The 10,523-nt window shown below is 29.2% G+C and overlaps 1 protein-coding gene across 3 annotated transcripts in view; it reads right to left on the bottom strand.

Moving 5' to 3' along the window:
- Positions 1 to 1,224: 1,224 nt before the first annotated feature.
- The window catches only part of LOC107453042 (Ubr1 ubiquitin ligase), a 29,190-nt gene continuing 19,891 nt past the window's right edge, over positions 1,225 to 10,523 (bottom strand). For all 3 annotated transcript variants that reach the window (XM_016069703.4, XM_016069704.4, XM_071186404.1), the window contains exons 9-12: positions 8,761 to 8,960; positions 5,275 to 6,089; positions 2,679 to 3,043; positions 1,225 to 1,574 (exon numbers count right to left, since the gene is read on the bottom strand). In XM_016069703.4, the coding sequence (XP_015925189.1) occupies positions 1,381 to 1,574; positions 2,679 to 3,043; positions 5,275 to 6,089; positions 8,761 to 8,960 (1,574 nt within the window). In that variant the 3' untranslated portion in view covers positions 1,225 to 1,380. The remainder of the gene's footprint in view (positions 1,575 to 2,678; positions 3,044 to 5,274; positions 6,090 to 8,760; positions 8,961 to 10,523) is intronic.

Here is a 10,523-nt window from a genome sequence, read left to right as displayed (position 1 = left end):
ATATTTTTATGAAATTTTTATTGTAAGGAATTTTCCTTGTCAAAATCTACAGTTTCAAACATTTGGAAAAATCGAAGTGCAATTCTTGCGGCATACGACAAAAACATGGTTTCATCGAAAAAACTGCGTGGAGCTGAAAGAGAAAACGTAGAAGATGCTTTGTTAAGATGGTTCGAAATCTTGTTCAAAATGTAAAAATCTTGCATTCTTTGCACATTGTAGATAAGAAAATTGATGAACTCAATTTAAAATCAAATTGTGTTCAATCAAAAATCACAAATTTTTTTCATAAAAAGTGAAAATAAAACTAATATTTAGCGACGTAATTACTTTTTCCATCAATTTTTGCTTTATTATCTGTTAATTAGTTAATAATTTTTTAAATAACTTATGCAAAATTGCAAAGCCAATTTTCAATCATTCAACTGTCTTATGCAAAAAATATTCAAAAAATTTGGATATAGTGAACCATCGGTTATAGTGGACACATTACTGAGTCCACAGACGGTTCACTATAGCGGGGTTCGACTGTATATATTTTCTAATTAATTTTTGATGAAAACTAAAGCAGAGAAACACTTGCTTAAACTCATGCTTGTTATATCACAGGATCACAAACTAGAAAAAAACCTTACTTTTTTTAAATATTAAAAGTAGTTTAGAAAATAATTTATGAATAATTTCTAGATTTATTATTACTTGTAAACTTACGTATTTATAAGTATTCAAAATAAACAGCAAAATTATACTAAAGTTCAAAGGAAGATCAAAAATTTCAAAATCGTAATAGAAGATATAACAAACTGTTATAAACTTCCTAGAGATGTTCCAAAAATCTATTAATAGCCAAAATGAAAAATATTCCTGGAAATATATTCATTCTTTATTTAGATATTTTTGATTTACAACAAATAAATTTCCACCATAATTGAGCCTTTGATTGCATTTTATTAAGATCTAAATACATCAACAAAATAATGCAAAAAAAGGTGCTGTAGTAGATTCTGTACATCAGAGTAATAAAAACATTTTCAGTCCATTAAAACACTCAGGTTGCAAACTCAAAAAGCAACTAGGTCATTACTGCTTCATTTAGAAGAGCTAAATAAATATATTTTTATCTAGATATTTTGCTTTTTTTTAAGTAACAGTTTTAATAAATATATTAAATTTCTATAGCCTAAATTATGAAAAGATCGAACAGGAGATAAAAAAAAAAGGAAATAAAACAGTGTAAAATATATATTTAAAAAAATCATAATTAAGGAAATAATTTTTCCAAATAAAAATGAACAAATGAAGGGTGTATCTTTTCACAAGGCAGAAAATAATAATAAATAAATGTTTATATATATATATATATTTTTAATTAGAATCATGTCACAGTAATTGCCAGTTAGGTAAAGTTGTTGATTGTTCCATACTGTGAGATACTCTTTCTGGAATATTATGGCTTAGCCACAGTTCATGAAGCTCTTCATAGCGTTCTTGACATAAATGAAGAGGATTTCCTCTTAAAAGACCTTGATCTGTTTCTCCATATTCATCCACATAAGGTGGTGGAGCAAAACAACCTGAAATAAAATTCAGTGTTTATGTATGAATAAAAACATTCTAAAAGAATTAAAATTCATTAGGGGGCTATCCACAAATTATGCTATACTTAGAAAGGTTCTTGAGATTGTGATAGGGGGAGGATGAGTAACAAGAAAAGTAAGAACACACATTTTGGTTAAAACAAAAACAGAAAATGAGCAGACTAAAAAAAATTTTTTTTTCAGGTGTCGTTTATTTATTAATTTTTTTTAAATTCTTTTTTCTTCTGATGATTTTGTTTTGTATTCTCATTGGTATTATTATGCATTGAAAAACATTGGTGTTGATAAAGGTTTAAATTAACAGTTAAGGAAATCTTCTTGGACATTTACTCTTTTCAAAAATGATAATATGAATCATTTTTACAAAATTTGTTATTGTTGTATAACCTTATATCATTAAAAATATAAACCACTAATGGGCTGTGCCCCCTGCTCGCTAACGCTCGCCAACCCCCGAAAATTGCTACGCAATCTTATATGGTTTGCTTCGCTCGCTACTAACCTAGGTACATTGCAAATGCACAAAATTCTAAGAATTCAAAACAATCATTCAAATCCATATAACAACTTTTTTTTTTACAAAAAAATTGCATCTTTTTAGTAAATACTAAGTCATTAAAATAAATTTGAATTCAAATAAATGACATGTAATTCTTTAAGCCTATTAGAAATGTGCTATAGTATAAAATAATCATAATTAGGATCTGTACAGTAATAATTTTTTTTCTCCCTATCGTTTAAAGTTCTTTATTTTATATTCATAAAGTCAATAAAATTCGAAAACACTTTTAAAAACTTTACATAATCATGATAAAAACAACTAGCTTCTGATAAATATTGCAGAAAAAATTGTAAAAACCATGCATTTTTTAAAAATTTATGACGACAATCGACATGGCAAAGAAAAAATCTCTTTTTGAAAGGTAGAAAATTAAGCACTTTTTACAAACCCCGAATAAAAAAAGCACCTTTAAAGGCTTTTAAAAACAGTAAATCAAAAATAAGCACCTTTAAGCACTTTTTAAAAATGCTATGCACCATGCGTTCGAAATATTATAACCAAAAATCAAAATAACTCACCTTTATTCTTATCAGACAGCAGAAGAATCTTGCAATCTCTTATTCTGAGAAAAATACCAACACCAGATCCACAGATAAAAGCATGATCAGTGCAAGAACCAACGAGAGCCCCATTTAGCTCTACTTGGCAGCAGTAACTTTGAGAGCATAAAACTTTTCCACATACGAGGCACATTGTGGGATTTCTACTGTCATCACCTTCGGAGCTCGGACATGTAAAGTGAGATACACTATTGATAAGATCACTATAATCAGGCGGGAGAGGAATCAATCGGTTGATTGATAGTGGATGGCGCACTAAACTGTGCGTTTCTGATTGCTCTGTATTCATCAGCAGATGTAATGTTCTTGGATGCCTAGCCCAACTAAAATGATGTTGATGAAATAATTATTAAAATTAAATAAAACACGTTTATAAAATTACAGAAAGTATACATTAAAAGGGAATTAAAATAAAAAAAAATGAACCATAATAGATTAGCAGAAAGCTTTTTGCTGATATCTGGTGATCCTATAATCGTACTAATACATAATTTAAAAATGTTCATGTCTATTAAATTACAGTTACAGTGAATTAACAGAGTAGGACCCATAATAGATCAGCAGAAAGCTTTTTCCAGATATTTAGATTCTCATGATAATTGTAAGAGAAAATCTAAAAAGAGCAAAACATTTTTTGACGATATTTCCCAAGAATAAAAGAACTCTTTGAAGGCTTCTTATCACAAAATATAAAATAAAAAAATTTATATGTAATCTATATTTTAAAATTTGTTTGTTAATCATCACTTTTTGCCGAAAATTTATCCCATGTGTTCATAATATTTATTACTCAGAAAAGCTGTATTATCTCTAAATATTAAAGTTATTTTAAGCAGGTTCAAAATTTCAGATTACTTTTGAACCTGCTGTTGTTGAACTGAATTTGTTTATTAAAGGTTTCACTCAAGTTCAATTTAATTTCATATTACTCTTTTTCTTTTTAAATTTAAAATCAATATTTTAAAGTAATCTAATTTATATAAATTCATAATTATGATTACAATTATTTCTGATTAATTTTCTAACCAATTAATTATATATTTGTTAATAAACATAAATTTAATGTAAAATTATTCAAAACTCAAAATTTAAATTTTATTAGGTAAAAAGATTATATACAATACTTAAATTTTATATAAACCTACTTGGATAGGTCAGGTAAATTTTCCTTCATTTTAAAAATAAAACTTGTAGTGTTGACCAAATTTTAAGAAATCCTTTACATTAACAATATCAATACTTTTTTCAATAGTTTAGGATTTTCAGTTTTTTAAAAAGAACTGATAAAAATTTTGCCACTGGCTTGTAAAATTTTCCAATTTTTGCTTCCATCTAGACCAGGGGTTTCATACTTACATGAGGCCAGGGGCCACAATTAACAACACAAATCAAATGGCGGGCCGCAATTTAATCAAAATTTTATGTAGGACTCTTTCATATTTGAAGGAACATTAAATATTACTGTCAGATTTTTACCAAGTTGTACAAAACAAAAGTATTGAATTACAAATTAAAATAAGGAGTGGATTTTTAAAAAGACTTAATTGCTACTAATAATATTTTGAAAAATATTAAATAATAAACATTTGGGCTACAATAACTTTAATGTGCACCTATGTATTAACAATTAATGTGCAACAGATATCTAATTGTTAAGATATAAAACTTTAAAAAGGTTGGTATTAAAACTTACATAGTACCACACAAAATGTTCAATGAGAAAATTGAGGTTTGTCTGCTGCAACCACCAGAGAATATATATTTACATTTAAAATTTACAAATGTGTGTGTAAATATTTTTGTCCAAAATGAGTGGTTTCAAAAAGTTAAATCGGAGAATTTCTTCAAGAAAATTTCTGATGCACACACGCTGAATTATATTCACAAAATACAAAAAAATGAAATAAAAAAGAGCAACATACACGATTATTTTTGTATCTGAATAAATATTTTCTTGGATGCAAAACCCTAGAAATAAATTTTTTTGCAACATTGATATGTTAAATTTAACAGAAAGGAAGAAATTGGTTTAGATTAACGAGAAAAGTATTTTAAAACCATATAGATTTTTTACGAAAATTGTCCGCAAAAAAATGACAACAAATATATTTTAGTTCACGGGCCACAAAAAATGGCTTCGCGGGCCGCCAGTTGGAAACCCCTGATCAACAATGATTTAACAATAATTAAATGAAAATATATTTGTATTGTGTTACTCAAAAACAGAAATCCAATCTTTTAAAGGAAAGTTAATGAATCTAAAATCCATATCAACTTTGAACTGTTAGTCTCTACAATATTTTCCTACATTAAATATTTAAAATAGCTTCAAAAGAAATAAAAAATGATATGTTTGTGTAATATGAATATCTTTAGAAGATAAATTTATACAAAATTCTTATTAGTATTAGACTATCAGCCTTAAAATAATTTTTTAAAATTTGTGAGGAACAGACAAAAAATAGCAAAATAATATCAGCATAAGAATAATTAACAAAGTCGAAGGAAAAATGGAAAAATTCAAAAATAAATATTTGCAAAGAATTTATCATACCTTAATGCTAAATGCTTCAATGAAGTTGATGCTAAAAGTTCATCTAGAGTGGGTGGCAAACCTAAATAAGTGCATATGTTTTCAAATTCCTTGTCGTTCACTTCTTGAAGAGACATAGGAGGGGGAGTATCCGTCAGAACGTGAAAGAATATTGCCGCACATCTCAGAAATGGAAGAGAGCCCGTCTTTAAGCAGTGAACTATTGTGTGACCAGATGGTGCAGGAATCCACTGGTCAAAGCCAGCAGCTGTCCTCACTTCCTCATAGAAAAGCAGAGCGGTAACATTCTCTCCATGAAGCCTTGGTATTCTATCAGGTCCACAATCAGTTTCCATCTTTTCTTCTTCGTGAAAAGGGTACGTTAAAAGCACTTGCACAAAGTGAAAAATTAATAACAAATGCAACAAGTACTTATCAAGAGTGGTACCAAGGGGATGAAGAACTGTTCTTTTGTCAGCATTGTCTTTTTCGAAAAGTATTGGCATAGAATGAACGAGGAATAGCAGAACTGAAAATGCATCCAAGTCTAAAGAACACTGCGGACTTGAGAGATAATGTTCGCCTAAGACTAGATATCGCAGGATTCTTATGCAGTTTGATCGAATAACATTGTGATCAAATATTCGCAAACTAGCGCCACAAAATCGAATTATTCCATCCAAACAGAGGGCATTTCTTGAAGAGTGTGCCCCAAAGAGTGCTTTCTTCTTATCGCGCAAGAGCCATTCCATGGCATGAATGGTGTAAGCACATGATGCCCATGACATAGTAGGTATTCTGACATCAGCAGTATTAATATTCACATTTAAACCAACCTGAAACAGAGAAAAATAAAATCTAGAAGTCACACTATTTTATTAGCATATTTATAACTGAAAAATTTCTCAAGAATTTTTAAAAATGACAACCTTACATATCATAACAATCTTAAAAGTAAGGTATCCTAATTCTTACAAAAAATAAAAAAAATCTTTATATATTTTTAACAATATATTATTTTAAAGATTGGACATTATAAAGTTGCCATTTAAATCAATGCATTTTTGAAGATGTGTGACAGTTTATGTATACCCAAGTCATACCAGTTTGCAATGAACCTTATTTTTTTTTTCTTCTTTAGTCAGAGTTGAACCCCCTTCAGCAAAATATTCATTTAACCTTTGAAAAGATGGTAATAACTAAGTCCTAAAGATGGATCATGCATAGGTGTGTGATGATATGCCATTAAAACAATTGCAGAAAATAATGGCTAATTTGATTGATGAATTAAAAAATATTCTATGTTATCACAAAAACAGGGGGGGGGGGACTAATACATTATTAACATACAAAAACTGACAAAACATGTACAAAAATACATTGACTGAAGAGCCAATTATGTAAAAAATGAAATTACTTAAATGTCTAACCTTTAAAAGGATATGGTATAGAAAATAAAAAGATTTTAATTTCAGATTTAAAAAATAAATAAAATAGCAGACCTTACTTTTGAGATTGCTCTAACACAAATGGCTTAGTTCAAATCATTCATTACTAAATACTAGACAACAAAATTTGTAGATAAAAATCAACAATAGATGCATCAGTATAACCCTCTACTAAACACAAGCTTCGTAAATAGACAACAACAAAAAGAATCAGGACATTTTTTGGAATAGTGTACACATTTACCATACTACTTTTAAAAATGGAAACAACTAAATTGCTCTACTTTAGAGTATTAAAAGCAAATTTCACCGCAAAAGAATAGTGAAATATAATTTTTTTAAAAATTTCATAATTCCTTTGTTTAAAACAGAAGTCTTAAGAGTTTCAAGAAAAATTATATCTTATATCTATTACTTTTTGGAAATCTGTATTTGGTACTCTTAGAAAATGGAAAATTTTCTAACAAACACAAAAATCAGCAACAAAGAGCTAAAATCAGGGCAAATAAAGACAAAATATTTTTTTATCAGGAATGTCAGAGCAATTGACATATAAATCCAACAAACTTAAAGCTAATTTTCAAAACATGAAAGTCTTTAATGCTTTAAAAATTTGCTAAAGTAAACTTCATACATGAGATTCCTTAAAAAATACAATTTGATAATTTGAAATATTGAATACTTTATAAATACTAATTTCTTCAGAGCTTTCAAGTGACTACAAGACTAAAATTAGCTTTCCTTAATTTCAATTTTTTCTTCTTTTTTTAATAATTATTAATTAAATGTAAAAGAAATCAAAAAGGATTTCTTGACCTTTAAAGTAAAAATTAATACAGAATTCAGTTTTAAAATCTTATTTTATAATATGGTTTTTAATATAATTTCAAGAATTAGGAAAAAGACGAGATTTATAGAATAGAAAAATAGAAGAAAGGATAATAATAACTCTTGGTAGTGGTGAATATTGAATGCTTATCTACTGAATAAAGTTAAAGTATATTAAAACACTCTTGCAACAGTGAGTTAACAGATATGGGGTCATGAAGTTTGAGGCTTCATAATTCTGAAACCAACAGTATGGATTTAAAGTGCTCCCTCCCATGCCAGATCATGGAAAAGCTAGTACCAATCAACCTGAAACTACATGGGTTTCAAGCAGGACCAGCAACAGATTTCCAGTTTTAAACAATATCACAGTGCCTTAACCAGTGTACCAGCATGGCTATGTACAGTAAAGGTATAATGTTTTGACATTTCAAAAAAATAATAATAAATAACTATGAACTATGCATTGTGATTCATAAAATTTTTTTTTTATTCATAATATTTGTAAACAACAAAAATTTATGTTTAGGCAGCAACTAAGGCTACTGACTATGATAAGATCAATCTGAAGTAATTCAGATTTTTTTGTGAACAAATCAAACAACTGATGTACAATAGTTAAATCACACATTACATTTATGTGCAATTATTTCAAAACAGTTTGCTTAATAACATATAAAAATGAATCCTTGCAGCACGAAGTTCAAAATATTACTTTAAAAAAAACTATGATAGAATCATGCTGAAATCATAGGTATCTAAAATTTTAGGGACAGAGAAATAATCAAAAGATAAATTAATGATTTAATGTTCACAATGGAAAATAGCACAAAAAACTCAAGCAAAAAAAAAAAAACATTTTATACAATAAATTTGTATTGCATTGAGCAATTCAACAAATTTAGCATTGCATTGAGCAATTCAACTCAACTTTCTAACAGTCAAAACATAAAATAAAATATGAAGTAAGATATTTAAACATAACCTTCCGCCATTTATTGCATTTGGGAAAATTCTTGATTTTTTTTTAATAAGTCTTCTAGTGGAACAATTCCTAATTTCAGCACATATATTTTATAAATGCAAAGAAAAAAGTTCAGCTGATGTTAGATCCCCTATCTTGTACCCTGAGGGTAAGGAATTGGACATTTTTTTTAAATACTATAATAACAATGAATATTAAAATATCTTATTTAAATTATATGTTGAAATATAATTTTTTTATACTTACAGTATAAATAGCTTCAGAAAACAATTTCATCATGTCAACTAAATTTTGAGAAAATGATGGGGCTAAGTCATTTGCCGGGTTTACTTGAAACAAGGAAAACAAAACCTTGAATTTCTCATGATTAGGTTCACCAACTCCTTTCAAAGCATTATCAACTGTAGAGGCTTTGTAAGAAAATGATGAATGCATTGCTGAATCTTCTAAAAAATACATAACAGACATTAACATGTTTTACTTATCTTTTCAATAACAAATCACAAATACAAAAAAAAAAAACAAAAAAAAAAAAACAATATTCTATGGCAATGGGCATTCAGAGGTAGATAGGTTCAAACTTAACATTTAAAAAAATACTAGTTGAAATTGTAAACTCATTAGGAGTTTCAATTAATATTTGAATGAGGGCCGGGATAGCCTGGTCGGTAGGGCGCTGGGCCCATATCCAAGAGGTCGTGGGTTCGATCCTCGCCGGCCGAAGACTCCCCGTGTAGTAAATGGTGGCTGATGCATGTTAAATCTGTCGAGTCTCAAAGTCCTCCATGTTCCCACAACAAATCAATACCTCTGGGGGTACTGATCCAGGAGTTTCCATGTCTTCTGGATTGGTTCAAAATTACAAGGCTACGGTTGATTGAATGTAGAGTTTAATGGCACAAAATCCAAATGTGGACATGCTGCGCCAAACAATATGTTTATACATGTCAAAATTGAAGTGCATACTTATTTTCCTAAATATAATTAAAAATTGATAAAATCATATACAAACAATCAACGGTAATATTGGAATAAAATCACGTCAAAGTTAAAACACAGTAAAATAGTATAAAGGTAAGAATATCCTTCTAAAAATGAATAAATTCATGAACAGAATAAACTTATATACAATTTAAAATGCCAATAGCACGTAAAAATGCAAAAATGTTCGGATGATGAGAGTCACCTAACAAATCTCCCATAGATAAAATAGAACTGCCAAAAAAGGCAAGACGATGTCTGTTAAAATACGGGCAAGTGATTAAAATATGGTGAATCGAAAGTAAAACATCACAAGTGTTGCATTGAGGAGGTGGTTCACCAAACAACAAATGTAGATGGGTCAGTCTGGTGTGTCCGATTCGCAGACGGGTAAGCTTAACATCTGCACTACGTAGTCGCAACACAGGGAAGGGTTCCAAATTTGACTTATGAGCGTGCAACTTATTATTCACTTGGTTATCCCACTGCTGCTGCCATAAAGATTTTATATACTTTTTAATATGTATTTTTACATCTGAGAATGGTATAGATAAATTTAAAGTAGTAGTAGCAGATCGCGCTGCTGTATCGGCTAAATCATTGCCAGGGATTCCAACGTGACTTGGAACCCAGCAAAATAAAATATCGAAACCATTTTTATGAAGATTAAATAGCAAATGCTGTATAAAACACAAAATGGGATGAGTTTCATTGTCAAAATGGTTGAGTTGGCGCAACACGCTCATACTATCTGAGTAAACGCAGTATTTTCGATTCAAACTAGCTGAAATAAGCCTTAATGCCAACAGAATTGCAACTGCCTCAGCGGTGAATACGGAACACATAGTTGGTATTTTATAACTGTAGGTGTCGTCAGCAATAACAATACCACAGCCTACATAGCCAGGACATTTTGAGCCATCTGTGAAAACCGGAACATGTTGACAATATTGATGACGATGAGCTTTGTATAGTTGCTGAAAAATGATAGGCGCAACATGAGATTTACTATGTACATCGAATGGAGA

The sequence above is a fragment of the Parasteatoda tepidariorum genome, chromosome 10, assembly GCF_043381705.1.
Source record: "Parasteatoda tepidariorum isolate YZ-2023 chromosome 10, CAS_Ptep_4.0, whole genome shotgun sequence".
Taxonomy (NCBI): domain Eukaryota; kingdom Metazoa; phylum Arthropoda; class Arachnida; order Araneae; family Theridiidae; genus Parasteatoda; species Parasteatoda tepidariorum.
This window is presented reverse-complemented; position numbering and strand designations above follow the sequence as displayed.